The following is an 18,930-nucleotide window of genomic DNA, read 5'->3' on the forward strand; positions in this document are numbered from 1 at the left end:
GATATGTTGTTATATTTTATTTTTAGACAAAGTTAAATTTTATAAGTCTAAAAATATTTCCAACCATTTTGAGTTTGATGTATAAAGTATAATTATGGAGAGCTGTCCTACTCACCCAGAAATGTCAAGATATATGGTTCAAGTGTTTTTTCCACCTCAGCATTTGCATATAGCAATTCACCTGTGTGTGTGTACATGTGAGTGTACGTGTGTGGGAGTGTGTGTGTGTATGCGTATGTATGTTATATAGATTATATTATGAACTTAAAAATCTTTGTTTTGAACTTTTCCTTTTTATTCCTTGATGAACTCTTTTAATTATACTTCATAAACATTTGGTCTTCATCCACACTAACATTACATACTAGTAATCATTATTACAACATTTGTTACTCTGGTATGTATATTCCAGCAATAATTTTTCTTTGAATGTAGAAATTCATGGTACAAATTAAAATTTTTAGTTTAGATTATTTTTCTCACTCACCTGGACACACAAGAAACAAAATATAAATATCAGTGAAACTACTTGCTATGCACATTACAACATATCTAGTTTTGAAAAGCGGGGCGGGGCTTAGGCGCCTGATTTCTATCGTTGACAAAAAGCATTATGTACGTCCGAAAAAAAATTCTACTGACCAAGTTTATGTGTGAAAAATTCAATGAAAATAAATTCATATGAGATCCCTCATCAAAAAGCAAGGTTATCATGATAAAACACATCAATATTAAAGTCAGAAAGTGTCATAATATAAGTTCACAAGGAATTCAGTCCATATTTCTATGGTTGAAAAAAAGCGTTTACCGTTTGCAAAGATTTTTCTACTTACCATTGTAATGCACATAGCTAGTAGTTTCACTGATTTTTATTGCGTCCAGGTGAGAAATCCCAACCCTCGGGCAATCAGTTTCATCGGGAACTCGCCAAAGCTCGTTCCTGATGGAACCGATCACCCTCGGGTTGGGATTTTCCTATCCTCTATCTAACCCAATGATAGATTCTATTAGTCTCTTTGACAAGTCTAATTACTTGAACTACCCTAACAGCTGAAATTCAAATTGCAATTCAAGAAAGATGGCCATCAAAATGGCTGATAAAGAGCATGTTTTAGCTTAAATTTTCAATAAATTGATGGAAACAAGCAATAAATTGTTAAATTACTTATTTGTAGTTTAAAGCAGCATGCCTCCAGATTCATGCTAATATTTATGAAATTTTTAAAAATGTATATAAAAGTAAAATAAGTGAACAAAAAAAAAATTTACATATTGCAAACAGCATTTGCAATCTACGTTTTGTTTGTTTCATTTTACGCCTTTTCCCCCCAACAGTATTTCAGTCATATAGGCGGGTAGTTTCCTAACCATCGTTCCTGGAGAGTTACACAAGTACTAGACTACCTTCCTCCGTGCTAAACTACCAAAGCATCTCCCGGGGATCGAACCCGAAATCTATGTAAATTACCAAAAAGAGGTCAAAATAAGCATAAATAGCCCTTACTGCGCTAGCAATGCAGTAAAGGTATAGTGATAAATACTGCAAAATCAATCCTTAATCACACATAACATGTAAATTATTACTGGAATTTTAAATCTTTTCTTCAAATCTAAGTAAGTTTTCATTTTCTTGACATATTTTTGGCTTATATTGAGGCATACAGCTTTAAGGAAAATATCTCAAGGTAGGGTTATTTATGAATTCATTTCCATGGAGGAAAATTTGTAAGTCTGGATTTACACACCTAATTATGCAGTGCAAAAGCTTTCAGTCAGTTCAATATTTGGACTAATACAAATACAGATACACAAAATCTAAAGCAATTACTTAAAATTAGTTGAGACTTACTCGACAAGTTAAGATTTAATTGAAATGTTTGTGTTGTAGTAATAAAATAAGTATGTAAATGCAATAACTTCCATCGCACTTCAACTAAGTTTCTGTTCTTCTACACAAAACAATTAAAAAACCCAAGTTTCCATATTTCTTTATAAATATTGAAATAGTGGCGACATGGCTGAGTGGCTAATGCGTTAAACTAGTAATCTAATGATTGCTAGTTGCATGTGTTCAAACCCCATCAGGGGGAAGTCATTGTTTTCTTGAGCAAGTAACTGAGTCATTGCTCAGTTCTGGTTGGTTCCAAGAATGGATTTGAAAGTGTGTCTATAAGCTTATAGCTTCCTACTCAGTCGAACTAAAGTAATTTTGCATAAACCAAAATTGAGCCGTGTCATGACAAAACCAACATAATGGGTTTGCAACCAGCATGGATCCAGACCAGCCTGCACATTGGCCCAGTCTGATCAGGATCCATGCTGTTCCCTTACAAACCCTATTACAAGTAGAGAAACTGATAGCGAACAGCATGGATCCTGATCAGACTGCGCGGATGCGCAGGCTGGTCTGGATCCATGCTGGTCGCAAACGCACTGTTGGTTTTGTCATGGCGCTGCTCATATCTATTTTCAAATTGAAGAGATAGTTAGCGTGGTACTTTATATAAAATTTAATTATTTTGAGCAAAACAAAACGAATAATACAATCAGATGAGGATGTGGTTTATTTTTGATAAAATATAGTATTAGAACACCAGTACAATATGTACACATCAGTATTTCATAAAATTAAAACAAAACGACTAGTAAAATTACACTACAATAACAGTGGTGTTTATCTTAAAATTCAAGCTATGCAAACAGTTGTATTCCAAAGCAAGTCATATGGAGCAGAATCTCTGATGTACTGCACATAGTTTTGTTGACATATATCGAAACTCTCCGCCCTGCCAAGATCGTATGTTTGTCTTCCGCGACAGAAAGTCCTGCAACGAAAATATTCAAAGGTAAGTTACAGCGAAAAAAAAAATTACGACATATCATCAATTGTTTGTCATAAAAATTCCCCAGAAAAGGTCCATTTTGAATTTGAGGCTGTCATTTTTTGGTTTTATTGCATACAACAAAGTGCGTTTTATTGCATACAACAAAGTGTGTTTTATCACATACAACAAAGTGTGTTTTATTGCATACAACAAAGTGTGTTTTATTGCATACAAACAAAGTATGTTTTATCGCATACAATAAGTGTGTTTTATTGAATACATCAAAGTGTGTTTAATTGCATACAACAAAGTGTGTTTTGTCGCATACAACAAAGTGTGTTTTATCGCATACAACAAAGTGTGTTTTATCGCATACAACAAAGTGTGTTTTATTGCATACAACAAAGTGTGTTTTATCGCATATAACAAAGTGTGTTTTATTGCATACAACAATATGTGTTTTATCGCATATAACAAAGTGTGTTTTATTGCATACAACAATATGTGTTTTATCGTATATAACAAAGTGTGTTATATTGCATACAACAAAGTGTGTTTACTAAGTTTAGAGGAAGCCTTAATTGAATTTGAGATGGTCATTTTTTCTTCCAGCAATTTCTTAATGACAACTGTGTCTTATCAGATATAGATACAAACTGCTTCTTTTTTGTAACAAAATATGCTGGGTTATAATTTTGTTATAAAATCTTTTGACAGGTTATATGGCTTAATGTAATCGGTTTGATTGGAAATATAACCCGATCTTTTAGATGGGGGTTATATTGCAAACAACTGTTTTTATATCGTCATATAACCTGCCAGGAATATTTATACATCAAACTTCCTTTTTTTAGAGAAAAAACTGGGATTTCTTCATAAACTGACGGTAGCAGTGTATATAGAACTTTATAATACTGCACGTTTGTAACGTCGCTTTTCATTGGATAATCGTGACGTTTATATTATTAGTTATAAAGATCGTTGACAGGTTATATGGCCCTATATAAACGGCTATTTGTAAATATAACCCAAGTCGTTAGGCGAGGGTTATATTGCAAATAGCCGTTTATATACGGCCATATAACCTGTCAACAATCTTTATAACGAATTTATAATACAGCAAGCATCATTTTTTAAAGAAAAAAGTATGATTTGTTCATGATTCGACAACAGCCGTGTATATAAAACTATATAAACGTCAGATTATCCAATCAGAGGCGACGTTACAAACGTGCAGTATTATAAAGTTTTATATACATGGCTGCTGTCAATTTTCTAAGAAATTTCACTTTTCTGTAAAAAAAAGAAGTTTGTTGTATAAAATTCGTTATGAATATTCCTGACAGGTTATATGACCATATATAAACGGTTGTTTGCAATATAACCCTCGCCTAGCGACTCAGGATATATTTCCAAACAGCCGTTTAAATAGGGATATATAACCTGTCAAGAATCTTTATAACTTATAATATAAACGACCAATTATCCAATGAAAAGTGACGTTACAATTTTATCCTGCTGGAACAAATTCAGAACACAGACTATGTCATAGGATAGACAAATACAAAATTAATATTACTATTTAGATATACAATTTACTGTACATATAATATGCATGTATAAAGATGATATATGTTTACCTTGATGCCTCTATTCTGGGCTTGTTCACATCATATACCACCATATGTGGTAAGACGATATTTGACTCTGACCCACGTACACGTTCCTGCTAAAATGAAAAAAAAAAATGAAAAAAAATTGTTGGATCTCAAAAAGTTTGTAATAACCTGCTGAATATTTATAAATGGACTTGTCCAGCATTCATTTTTGGGACCTGTCCATTATTAATTTTGGGACCGATATCAAGATGAAAATTAGGTCACACCAACAGTATGGAGCCTGGTCAGACTGTCCAGATGTGCAGGCTGGCCTACCTTCTATACAGGTGGCAAAGGCTTATCATTTTGAGTTCCAGCAAGTTAAGGGTTAAAATCTCACTTCAAATCTTAGTTTCTTAGAAAATATTCCGAGTAAGCATTGAAAAATGCTGCAAAATATATAATTCAGTAATTCTGAAGGTCCAATACCAAAGTTGTACAAATTTTGTTCCTAGTGTCAAAATTGGCCCCGCCCTCGGGGGTCATTGATTTTCATTATATACATATAGTGAAAACTTGAAAAATCTTCTGGTCTGAAAGTAAATGGCCTAGAGCTTTGATATTTGGTCTATGGTATCATCTATAGGTCCAAAACCAAAGTTGTTCAAATTTTCTTCCTAGAATTAAAATCGGCCCTGCCCTGGGGGGGTCATAGGTTTTTCCTTATATGTATATTGTAAAACCTAAAAAAATCTACTTCTCTGAATTTGTAAAGGCTACAGGTTAGATATTTGGCATGAAACAATGTAAAGTTGACCTCTACCAAGATTGTTCAAATAATGGCCCTCGGGCTGCCCGGGGGGTCATTGATTTTCATTATATACATATAGTGAAAACTTGAAAAATCTTCTGGTCTGAAAGTAAATGGCCTAGAGCTTTGATATTTGGTATATTGTATTATCTGAAGGTCCAATACCAAAGTTGATCAAATTTTGTCCCTAGTATCAAACTTGGCCCCGCCCTGGGGGTCATAGGTTTTTAGCTCACCTGTCACAAAGTGACAGGGTGAGCTTTTGTGATCGCTTTTCGTCCGGCGTCCGTAAACTTTTACTTTAAATGACATCTCCTCATTAACCGCTGAGCCAATTTCATCCAAACTTCACAGGAATGTTCCTTTGGTGGTCACCTTTAAAAATTGTTCAAAGAATTTAATTCCATGCAGAACTCTGGTTGCCATGGCAACCGATAGAAAAAACTTAAAATATCTTCTTTTGAAAAACCCAAAAAGGTAGAGCTTAGATATTTGGCATGAAACATCTTCTAGTAAGTGTCTAAATCAAAGCCCTGGGGTCAAAATTGGCCCCGCCCCGGGGGTCATTCATTTTCCCTATATGCATATAGTAAAAACTTAAAAAATCTTCTTTTAAAGAACCCAAAGAGCTAGAGCTAAGATATTTAGCATGAAACATCTTCTAATGGGTATCTACCAAGTTTGTTCAAATAAAAGCCCTGGGGTCAAAATTGGCCCCGCCCAAGGGGGTCATTGATTTTCCCTATATGCATATAGTAAAAACTTATAAGATCTTCTTTTAAAGAACCGAAAGAGCTAGAGCTCTATGATACGAAAAGTAATATTAAAGGCTTACTGTTACTCTCCGATTCCAAAATTTATTATCTCCTTGACCTAAAGTGACAGCTTTACCCAAAATTTCATCTGGTAAATGGAGAATATCCTGAAAATAACAAATACATGTACATTATAGCATGATAGTGACTTTCATTATCATTTCAATCAAGCATGGTTGAGGTTTGCTCAGATTTACAATTAGAGACAGACATCTAACTTGACTTGTATTATGTTACATGATACAATTGCCAAAAATTACATGACATAATTGCAAAAAACTGCATGACACCATTGCCAAAAATTACTTTACATCATATCATTGCCAAAACATTGCAAGACACTCCTGCCAAAACCTTGCAGGATACTATTGCCAAATATATGCAAAACTAATGCCAAAATTTACTTGACACTTTTGCTACAAATTGCATGATACCAGAGACTATTGCCAAAATTTGGATGATACCATTGCCAAAAATTTTCCCCCAAAATTTATCCACAGTAGTGAAATTGTAATGTTTTGTTATGAACTATGTGTAAGTCTAGGGTTACAAATTTAACATCAGAACATTAAATGCTTTTTTTCTTAAAAATGAATTTAATAAAACATTTGTTTCCTTCAACTTAATGCAGAAATAATAAGAAATGCAACTTTTAAAAAAATTATAGCTGTAAAAAAACTTGTTAAATAGAGGATATTAAACAAGTGTAAGTTTAATACTGCATTTATTGAACAAGGAGAATAAAATTATTTGATGCGAGCCTTTGGCAATAAATTAATAAATTCAGTAATAAACTTATACAAATTTAATATTCTATTTATCACATATCTAAAATAAAGATTGTTTCAAGTGAAAAAGAGCCATTTTTCATTGGCGCCCTAACACATGTAACATTTAGCGCATCTTAACATTATATTTATATAACGCAAATGAAGTCCCGTCAAAATATATGCACAACCATACAGTACCAATTTAACAGAGCTGCAAAAGCGGCACGGTTATGTGATAAATTAAAACAATGGCCTAAAGACAAACTAAAGCAAACCTTGCATAGTTGTTTTCGTTTAAAGAGAATATGTTGCAGTCGTTTTCTGTTCATCATAGAAGCCGCTTTCGTAATATTCTCCGTTTTGTTCTGGTCTCTTAGCAACGGATGTACAAATAGAACACCCCTCTCAACAAGGGCCTCATTAAACCTGAAAGATGAGTAACAATTTATACCTGTTACAAGGGTAATATACCAACATGTACAACATATTGATTATTAAAATATTATTCTGGGAAACATTTGCTCTCTCTGTTTTTCCAGAATCATAATCATTTTAATTGTGAAAAATATGACTCAAAATTGAAAAATGTTGCACTGCTTTTCACTCAAAGACTAAGAATAACACAAAAATACGATTTTTCAATTTATTTGGTGTACATTTCTTAACTATCTTTTGCATATCTTTCTGTTTTAAGTGACCTAGCTTATCTATGTAAGAAATTCAAATGTTATATGTATGTTTTTATGCTGTTGGACCTCAGTGGAGTTCCTTTAAACAGAATGGTAACTGTAAGAACTTAATTAACCAGTCATAGTACCTATACTTAGAAAACTAAGGTAGTACTTAGAATCAATTTTAAAGTTTTACGCCCCTTTGTCAAATACCAACCTCGGTTACCAGTTATTGAATTTTCTAACCGGTTTTAAGCTAACAACCAACCATACCTGTTTAAAAGGATAAAAGTGACAATTCTACCTATACTTACAAATTGTAAATTCTTTTATGCAGATCCATTTTCTCCTGGTCCAGTTCTTGCATTTCCTCTTTCCATTTCTTCATGCTTTGCCTAAATTTGCCATCGATTGTGTGTATATATTGCTCCATATCCTCGCGAGTATCATCAGACAAATTCATCTTCTCGTCACTCAAAACCCTCGCCACTCTTTCTGTTAACATAAATGTGCCGCATCACGACAAAACCAACATAGTGCGTTTGCGACCAGCATGGATCCAGACCAGCCTGCGCATCCACGCAGTCTGATCAGGATCCATGCTGTTCGCTATCAGTTTCTCTACTTGTAATAGAGTTGGTAAATGAACAGCATGTATCCTGATCAGACTGCGCGGAGTATTATTGTTAATTAACTACAAAATGTTAAACTGTCAACATAACCAATATTTTAAATCTAGTTTCAACAGACAAATTTATCTGCTTGTCACTCAAAACCCGTGCCACTCTTTCTGTTACCATAAATGTTATATTGTTGATTTATCACAAAATGTAAAACTGTCAACTTTAAATCTTGTATCAACAGACAAATTTATCTGCTTGTCACTCATAACCCTCTCCACTCTTTATAGTTATATGAAATGCTATATTGTTAATTAGCAAAAGTAAAGCTTTCAACATAGCCAATACTTTAAAGCGGCCTTCGGCTTTTCTAAGGGTTAAAGATGTTATTTTTAGATCAATCGTCAAATATTATTGTCAAATCAAAAGAATTAAGGTGTTAAATAAAAATTGCCATTGATAAAACACATAAACAAAAATGAAACCCCACAAAACCTCTCATTTACTGGTCAGATCTCTATAAGTCAGTTAGTAAAGAGAACCAAACGAACGTCACTGCACTCTTAAAAAAAGCTCTCAGGGTGCTGTTTTGTAGAAGGCTTTATAGTGAATGATGCACTTTTCCTAGGATATATTACTGAAATACTTAGTTTGAAACATTACAGAATTGTTTTTCCAACAACAAAAAAAGCTGAAGCTGCTTTTAATCTACCGTATAAGTACTTTTTTCTGCGGGAACTTTATTTCTGCTATTTCTGCGGTTCGTAACGACACCGCAGATTTAAAAACCGCAGAAAATTAAGCCTTCCCATATGTCTATGTCGGAATATGTCAACTACCGGTACTGTATAATAACATTACATGTATCTGTCATGAAATAAATTATTAGAAAAAAGTTCCTTTACTTGTTCTTTCTGTTTAAATAAATATCATGTTTGTATGATTTTCGCTCACCCTAAGCTTGATATTTTGTAAAATAAAACTATTATAGTGTGACGGGTGCAATAAACATACCCTTTTGTATTTGTACAATATCTTGTGTTTACGTGCAATTTCACCATTGCTTATTTTTCACACTACATATTTATACACATGCAGTATTACAATTAATTGTTGTCATTGCATGTTGTTTATTTTTGTTTATTAACGTTTATATACCGATACATGATGATTATGATGAAACACATTATAAGACGTCTGCATGTTTACCGGTAGTAATGTACATGTTACATCAACAAATCTTGAAATGTTGCCTGTTTGTATTGGTTAATTTTGTAAAAATATCTAAATTAAAACGCAGAAATAAAAAACATCAATGCGAGAATGATGACACCGCAAAAATAAGAAACGCAGAAATTTAAAATCCCTTATTTTAACAAAAATCACAGAATATTAAGCCTGCAGAAATAAGTACTTATACGGTACTATCAACAGACAAATTTATCCGCTAGTCTTTCAAAACCCCTCGCAACTCTTTTTGGGTATCAGTATTTTCCTAGGGATGATATTTTTACTGTTACTCACAGACCTATGTGTTATTAACATAATGTTTTTACAAAAGTCACTTTACAAAGCAGCTCCAGAAAGTTATGACTAATGTTGACTAAATGAGTAACATTATATTGGCTATTGTAAAAGAATATGCAATCAATTTCATTCTAAAATTAACAAACCTTTTGAGTTCTAAAATTAACAAACCTTTCGAGTCTTTAATGGTTCTGTAAGTAATGTACTTTTCGAACAATGTCTTCAGTTTACGTCGAGGAATTTCCATAGTTTTCTGTATCATTGCAGTGCCCATCTACAAACAAAATGTCACATTATAATCCTTTAAACCATTCAAATTGTAAACATAGATTATATATGATCACTTTAACAACCATGGTAAATGATTTTTTACTGATTGTATGATTTATTGATTGATTGATTGAATGATTTGAACCAAAACTCTGCAAAGCTGACCTAGCATTATACAAAGGGCCATAACTATAAAAAGGCCAGGCATTATATAAAGGGATGGAAGTAAAAATACATGTTTTTAGGAATGACTCCTTTCAGAAGCTGGGATCAATTATAAAAACATCAAAGGTACTCCACTGAGGTTTTTCGACATGATTGGACTTGAAATAATTTTTAAGAATATTTTTTCGTTTGATATAGGTCTAGACCAATTTAATTTTTTTTTTAGATCATTCACTTACTCTGTTTTTTCCAGAATTCCAGAATTCAAATTATGAAGAAAGAAATATTAAATTGGACTGAAAATAGCACAAATAAACAATTTTAAATTTATTTCTGAGTATATTACTTAATTATCTGTTGCATATATTTCTGTTTTAAGTGCCACATGTGATCTATTTAAGAAATAAAAACTTTATTTTTTTAAGCTTTTGGACCTCAGTGAAGTTCCTTTCAGAAAAACAAAATATGGGAAAACATTACAAACCATTTGAGTCTTTTTGGATATCTTATTTTGCTCATATGCAATGCTCAATATCTTCAGATTCTGTTTCTGGTCAGCTATAGACATCTTCAGGTGTTCATCAACTTGTGCCCTTTTCTGAAAAAACATACAGAGTGTATTGAATATTGTGAATTCATCTAGTTTTCTTGGCATGGAATTTTGTGGGTTTTTAATCATAGAACATTTTCAACCCGGTCCCTTAAATTTGTGGACTGTCTATATTTGCAAAATGTAAAATCCAAATACACGTCAGTGGCAGTATGGCTGAGTGTAATCTAGTATCGTCCCACAAATGTAATCTAGTATTGTCCAACGAATGGAATCTATTATTGTCCCACAAATGTAATCTAGTATTGTCCAACAAATGTAATCTAGTATCTAACCTCAAATGTAATCTAGTATTGTCACACAAATGTCATCTAGTATTGTCCCGCAAATGTAATCTAGTATTGTCCCACAAATGTCATCTAGTATTGTCCCACAAATGTAATCTAGTATTGTCCAACAAATGTAATCTAGTATCTTCCCTCAAATGTAATCTAGTATTGTCCCACAAATGTAATCTAGTATCGTCCCTCAAATGTAATCTAGTATTGTCCCACAAATGTAATCTAGTATTGTCCCTCAAATGTAATCTAGTATTGTTCAGCAAAGGTAATCTTATATTGTCCCACAAATGTAATCTAGTATTTTCCCTCAAATGTAATCTAGTATTGTCCCAAAAATGTAATTTAGTAATGTCCCACAAATGTAATCTAGTATTGTCCCACAAATGTAATCTAGTATTGTCCCACAAATGTAATCTAGTATGGTCCCACAAATATAATCTAGTATCATCCCACAAATGTAATCTAGTAATGTCCCACAAATGTAATCTAGTATTGTCCCACAAATCTAATCTAAAATCGCCCCACAAATGTAATCTAGTATTGTCCCACAAATTTTATCTAGTAATGTCCCACAAATGTAATCTAGTTATGTCCCACAAATGTAATCTAGTATTGTCCCACAAATGTAATCTAGTATTGTCCCACAAATGTAATCTAGTATTGTCCCACAAATGTAATCTAGTATGGTCCCACAAATATAATCTAGTAATGTCCCACAAATGTAATTTAGTAATGTCCCACAAATATAATCTAGTATCATCCCACAAATGTAATCTAGTATCATCCCACAAATATAATCTAATAATGTCCCTCAAATGTAATCTAAAATCGCCCCACAAATATAATCTAGTATTGTCCCACAAATGTAATCTAGTATTGTCCCACAAATGTAATCTTGTATGGTCTCACAAATGTAATCTAGTATTGTCCCACAAATGTAATCTAGTATGGTCCCACATATGTAATCTAGTATGGTCCCACAAATATAATCTAGTATCATCCCACAAATGTAATTTAGTAATGTCCCACAGAGGTAATCTTATATTGTCCCACAAATGTAATCTAAAATCGCCCCACAAATGTAATCTAGTATTGTCCCACAAATTTTATCTAGTAATGTCCCACAAATGTAATTTAGTTATGTCCCACAAATGTAATCTAGTATTGTCCAACAAATGTAATCTAGTATTGTTCCACAAATGTCATCTAGTATTATCATACAAATGATAATAATTATAATTTAAGCACCTGTTTCTTCTCCATTTTAATCTGTGATATCATTATCGTCTCCTGCTCTTCCAACTTCTTCTGCATTGTATCATGGAAGTCACCTTGTCTGTAAGAAATCAAACAAGGGAGACAATTCACACACTTGTACAATAAAAATACATATAAAGTTCAAGAACAATAAGACTTGGATGCCCCTCCCCTTTCTACTGCTTTTTTTTTTCAGCCTTAAAGCTGCATGCCTCCAGATGTCCCAAAATATTTCAAAAAAATTAAACTTGGAAAAACCAAACTAAAACTTTGAGAAAAGTGAACAAATTAAAGATTCAAGTGATAATTTATATCTTATGTGCAATTAATGACTGTATTTTGTAGTATTTATCACCATATTTCTACTGCGTTACTAACGCAGTAGGGGCTATTTATGCATATTTTGACCTCTTTTTGGTAATTTACGTGGATTTTAAGTGCCGATTGTAATGTGTCAAGTACTTTCTTTGTTCATTTCACAATATGTATCCTTTAAATACATTTTCAAAATTTTCATGAAAATTAGGATGAATCTGGAGGCGTGCTGCTTTAATGCATCAGACTAGTAATTGATTGCTGTGTGGGTTCAAACTCTGTCAAGGGCAAGCCATGTTTCCTTGAGCAAGAAACTTTACACTCATTGCTAGGTACTGGTTGGTTCCAGGAATGGATTCAAGAGTGTTTCAATTAGCTTATAGCATCCAACAAAATCAAACTAAAACAAATTAATATAACCTCAAAAACTGTGAATTCACTTAATTTCGTGGACATGAAATTTTGTGGTTTTGTCACAAAGTTCATTTTTGTGGATACTTAAATTTGTGGACTGTTCCAATTAATAGGTAAAATGTAAATACACTGTATTGTGACGCAGACTAACTTTACAGCAGACAAAATAAAATTTTGTTGGATTTTGAATTCGTGGAGTGACCTGTTTACGAAAACCACAAAAATTAGTCCCCCACGAATAATAATGATTTTTCAGTAATATTGATATGATTTATTCGAAGATACTTACAAGACTTCCATATCTCTCTGCATGCCCTGGTAAAGTTTCATCATGTTGTTATACCTTGATAGAAGATCTAGGTATTGCCTATCCTGAATAAGGCAAAAAAAGATCAATTTTACCAGGGTCTTTTGAAAAGTAAGTACAGTACAGAAGAAATAATGCCTTGATATTAATATGTGTATGATTATAACTCTCAGGTAAAAAATCAATAGCGAGGCATTTTTATCATAGTGAGTAGGGTTTACGTAGCTTGTCTTCATACGGTTCTAATTGAAAGACCCTAATTTTACATAAAGGAGATCACCACTCCAAATGCCTATAAACGTATTAATTGTAAATCTTACATTAGATCAACTTTTAAAAGACAATAGTGAAATACACTACAAATTACATGTAAATTGAAAAATTTAAATCAATTTTTATTTGTGTGTGTGTGTGATTATTACCCTGATTGAGATAAAAGCTTAAAGGGATGCTCGGGCAAATTAATGATAAAAATATTAAAATGCTTTTATGTACTCAAATCACGCTAAAATGACAATTTTTAAAAGTCCCAGCATGCCTTTCTGTATAAATTCTATAAATTTTGGGTTTTAAGTGTAAATATATCTAAATATATCTATATATATATATATTGAACGAAATTTAGATGCCGACTGAATCACCCTGAATCACGAGTGTTTTAAAACAAGTCATGTGACTTGAACAAACCCCGGAAGTTACAATAACAGATATCTGTGATATTGTATGATTGAAACAAGTCTAAGTCACTCATTTGACATGTTCTTTAATGTCTCCAGTGTTATTTTTGACATCTATTGTGATATCCTAATGAAATCTATTTTATTGTTTATAAGGAGAAAAGTTTTGTTCCTGTAACTGCCAAGTGTACTTGTTTTGAGGACATTTACAGATTAATGAATGAAAAACTCAAAACGAAGAAATGAAAATTTCGCTTGTGTCTCCCTTTAAAGGAGTTCCAGTCAGGTAAACAAAAAAATCTAAAACACAAAATTTGAAATTCTCACATTGATCAAATCTGAAAAAACTGCAAAAAAATACTCAGATTTAAATTCAAAATCAATTTTTAGGATGATTATTAGCTCAGTTTGGGTGAAAAGCATTGCAATGCTTTTCAATTTGTGTTCATTTTGCACTACAAAAGGGATTGTAATGGGAAACAGAAAGAGGGAATGATCTGATATTTTGCTTACAAGTTATTATACAAACATACATCAAAGGGAACACAAGTCTTGATAAAATATTTCCAGTCATTTCATGTCCAAAAAACCTCAGTGGAGTCCATTAAAAATGTAGGCCCATTATTCTTCATTACCTTGTACTTTATTTTTAAATGGGATCATTACAAAAAGAACAAATTTGTTTGGGTTTTTTTGTTGTTGTTTTTTTTAATATAAAAAATTTTTTTTGTTTATACTTGTAAAACATATCTAAATTAAAGTAAATAGAATATAAATTTACCGTAGCAAAGTTTTTTGTATTCTGTTTGGCATTCTTCAATTTATTTTTGGCTTTCTTTAGAGATTTAGCCAGAGAGTTCACATTCTTTTTTGGTTCCTTCATTGCCCTGGCTTTCCTCTATAGAAATAAAAACACAATACACTGATTAACAGTTTCCACACTAGCAGACGACAGGTAATTCTTATCAGTAGTTTTGCTAGGTAAGATAATCGGTTGCCTATCTCACTGTATAAATCATACGAGCCGCGTCACGACAAAACCAACATAGTGCGTTTGCCACCAGCATGGATCCAGACCAGCCTGCGCATCCGTGCAGTCTGATCAGGATCCATGCTGTCCGATTACAAACCCTATAACAAGTAGAGAAACTGATAGCGAACAGCATGGATCCTGATCAGACTGCGCGGATGCGCAGGCTGGTCTGGATCCATGCTGGTCGCAAACCCATTATGTTGGTTTTATCGTGACGCAGCTCAATTATGTAAAATGGTCTGACATAACAGTTAATTTAAAATCTTTGGTGTCAAAAGATTTGTTGAAGTATATACTGTGACGAAGCAAAGATCCAAAGCTTTCCATTGGTGTAATAAATTTTAAAATCAAAATTTAATCACAACAAACTAGCGTTTTAAAAACGGTTTAATTTGTATTGTTTAAGCATAAGAGATATCGATTTTACTCGTAGATAAGGGAAACAACTCGTATTTTTTCGCTCGATATACCTATTATTTACATAGTTCATATTGAAACTGTTTATTGGTGTCTTTACTTTGCAATGTTCTTATACGAGATCGAACATTTTTATTTTCCGTCACCTTTTTGTTTCAAAATTCCACACACATTTATACAAAACCACTTGTTTCAGAATAAGATGCCTATTCCAAGTGGATAACTAACCTAGAAAAGGTTTGCTCTGTGGAGGTTTAAATGTATATTCAAAATAATGGTAAAAAATAAATACAATTAAACAATCCATCAAATCATAACCAAATCAAACTTCTAGAACTTCTGTTATTTTGATATGATTTGAGCCGCGTCACGACACAAACAACATAATGTGTTTGGGACCAGCATGGATCCAGACCAGCCTGCGATCAGGATCCATGCTGTTTGCTATCAGTTTCTCTACTTGTTACAGGTATAGGGTTTGTAAGCGAACAGCATGGATCCTGATCAGACTGCACAGATGCGCAGGCTGGTCTGGATCCATGCTGGTCGCAAACCCATTATGTTGGTTTTGCCATGGCACGGCTCATTTATGCTTCCGAGGGATCACCCGTCTTCCTGATTTTTCTACAAAGATTAACAATTAACAAGCTTGAAAAATAAAAGCAACACAATATGTCTAAGTCGGACAAGATATCGTCACCTTAGTGCAATAACTGGTTAACTCCTACTAAATTTATAATGACTTAGTGCAATAACTGGTTAACTCCTATCAAATTTATAATGACTTAGTGCAATAACTGGTTAACTCCTATTAAATTTATAATGACTTAGTGCAATAACTGGTTAACTCCTATTAAATTTATAATGACTTAGTGCAATAACTGGTTAACTCCTATTAAATTTTTAATGACTTAGTGCAATAACTGGTTAACTCCTATTAAATTTATAATGACTTAGTGCAATAACTGGTTAACTCCTATTAAATTTATAATGACTTAGTGCAATAACTGGTTAACTCCTATTAAATTTATAATGACTTAGTGCAATAACTGGTTAACTCCTATAAAATTTATAATGACTTAACTCGTTTCTGCATTAAGATGATGCTATGACAACATACCTGCACTTCTTTCATGGCTAATCTATGTTGTACCTCGGCCTCCACTTGTTTGTCCACCTGATATTTCATCAAGACTCTCAAAGCGAGGAACGCATTACTTAAGATACCTTCCATCTTGTTTAAATCTAAAAATAAAAACCATTCTAAAATGTATGACCTTCACATAAAAAGTAGGTCTGCACACATGGGTCTCACTAGGAATCTGAGGGTTGTTGATGGAAAAGGTTCGAATCCTGTCAAGGACAAAGGTTCAAATCCCATCAGAGGCAAGCTGTTGTTTCCTTGAGCAGGAAACATTGCATTAATTGCTTACGGGAATGGTTTCAAAAGTGTGTTTAATATAATTTAAGCTTATGGCTTCCTACACAATCAAACTAAAAAAAAATTTGTATAAACTAATGAAAGCAGATACAAGCTACATGTATACTCCAATAGGTTCTTGATTATATTAAAGCAGTCCAACTGAGGTAAAAAAAGCCTTTAAACATAAAATTTGAAATTCTTACGTATATCTTGTAAGACATTTAAAATGGAAAATTCTGCAAAGAAAATAAAGAAATATACTCAGAATTAAAAAAAATATCAACTTTTAGTGCAATTCTTAGCCTAATTTGATTGGAAAAAAAATGCAACACTTCTGGTTCATTTTGCACAATTAAAATGATTATTTAGGGAAAAAAAACATGGCGAGGGAATGATCTGAAAAATTAAGGCCCCAGTTATTGGTCCAGGCCTTCACCAAATGGTGCACAAATCTAGGAAAAAAATATTTCCTGTCCAGTCAGGTCAAAAAACCTCAGTGGAGTCCCTTTAAGAACCTAATCGGAGTATCACAAATACAAAGTGTGACAAAATAATTAAACAAGAGGGCCATGATGGCCCTAGATCGCTCACCTGACCCATCAAACTCATCCAAACAATTACCTAGACAAGCATTCTGACCAAGTCTCATGACAGGTGAGTCAAAAATGTGACCACTACAGTGTTAACAAGGATTATCCATATTTGAGCAGTGTGACCTAGTTTTTTACCCAGGTGACCCATATTCAAACTTGACCTAGAAATCATCAAAACAAACTTTCAGACCAATTTCCAGGATACTTGGATCAAAACAGTAGCAACTAGAGTGTTAACAAGATTTTTCTATTTTTAGCTCCGGTGACCTAGTTTCACATGCGATTTCGAACTCATCCGAGCAATTACCTAGACAAGCATCCTGACCAAGTTTGATGATAATTGAGTAGAAAATGTGACCACTAGAATGTTAACAATGTTTTTCCATATTTGGGCGGTGTGACCTAGTTTTTCATCCAAGATGACCCATGTTCGAACTTGACTTAGAAATCATCAAAACAAACTTTCAGACCAATTTACAGGATATTTGGATCAAAACAGTAGCCACTAGAGTGTTCACAAGATTTTTCTATTTTTAGCTCCTGTGACCTAGTTTTTCATCCGAGATGACCAATGTTCGAACTCATCCAAGCTATCACCTAGAAAAACATCCTGACCAAGTTTGATGATGATTGAGGCAAAATTGTGACCTCTAGAGTGTTAACAAGGTTTTTCTATTTTTAGCTCAGGTGACCTAGTTTTTCATCCAGGATTACCTATGTTCGAACTCATCCAAGCTATCACCTAGATAAGCATCCTGACCAAGTTTGATGATGATTGAGGCAAAAATGTGACCGCTAGAGTGTTAACAAGGTTTTTCTACTTTTAGCTCCAGTGACCTACTTTTTCATCCGAGATGACCCATGTTCGAACTCATCCGAGCTATCACTTAGACAAGCTTCCTGACAAAGTTTGATGATGATTGATGCAAAAATGTGACCGCTAGAGTGTTAACAAGGTTTTTCTATTTTTAGCTCCGGTGACCTACTTTTTCATCCGAGATGACCCATGTTCGATCTCATCCAAGCTATCACCTAGACAAACATTCTGACCAAGTTTGATGATGATTGAGGCAAAATTGTGACCTCTAGGTGTTAAAAAGGTTTTTCTATTTTTAGCTCCGGTGACCTACTTTTTCATCTGAGATGACCCATGTTCGAACTCATCCAAGCTATCACCTAGACAAACATCCTGACCAAGTTTGATGATGATTGAGGCAAAATTGTGACCGCTAGAGTGTTAACAAGGTTTTTCTATTTTTAGCTCTTGTGACCTAGTTTTTCATCCAAGATGACCCATGTTCAAACTCATCCAAGCTATCAACTAGATAAGCATCCTGACCAAGTTTGATGATGATTGTGGCAAAAATGTGACCGCTGGAGTGTTAACAAGGTTTTTCTACTTTTTAGCTCCAGTGACCTAGTTTTTCATCTGAGATGACCCATATTCGAATGATCCGAGCTATCACTTAGACAAGCTTCCTGACAAAGTTTGATGATGATTGAGGCAAAAATGTGACCGTTAGAGTGTTAA

General features: G+C 33.4%; 1 protein-coding gene across 1 annotated transcript in view; it reads right to left on the reverse strand.

Moving 5' to 3' along the window:
• Positions 1–2,646: 2,646 nt before the first annotated feature.
• Positions 2,647–18,930, reverse strand: part of LOC132747964 (uncharacterized) — a 31,188-nt gene continuing 14,904 nt past the window's right edge. Inside the window, exons 9-19 of the mRNA XM_060737502.1 lie at positions 16,504–16,628; positions 14,715–14,831; positions 13,239–13,321; positions 12,212–12,299; positions 10,557–10,670; positions 9,809–9,911; positions 7,805–7,985; positions 7,095–7,245; positions 6,070–6,156; positions 4,466–4,554; positions 2,647–2,825 (exon numbers count right to left, since the gene is read on the reverse strand). Coding sequence (XP_060593485.1) covers positions 2,687–2,825; positions 4,466–4,554; positions 6,070–6,156; positions 7,095–7,245; positions 7,805–7,985; positions 9,809–9,911; positions 10,557–10,670; positions 12,212–12,299; positions 13,239–13,321; positions 14,715–14,831; positions 16,504–16,628 — 1,277 coding nt within the window. The 3' untranslated portion in view covers positions 2,647–2,686. The remainder of the gene's footprint in view (positions 2,826–4,465; positions 4,555–6,069; positions 6,157–7,094; positions 7,246–7,804; positions 7,986–9,808; positions 9,912–10,556; positions 10,671–12,211; positions 12,300–13,238; positions 13,322–14,714; positions 14,832–16,503; positions 16,629–18,930) is intronic.

This window comes from Ruditapes philippinarum, unplaced genomic scaffold (genome assembly GCF_026571515.1).
Source record: "Ruditapes philippinarum isolate M1 unplaced genomic scaffold, ASM2657151v2 ctg6790_1_1_1_1, whole genome shotgun sequence".
NCBI lineage: Eukaryota > Metazoa > Mollusca > Bivalvia > Venerida > Veneridae > Ruditapes > Ruditapes philippinarum.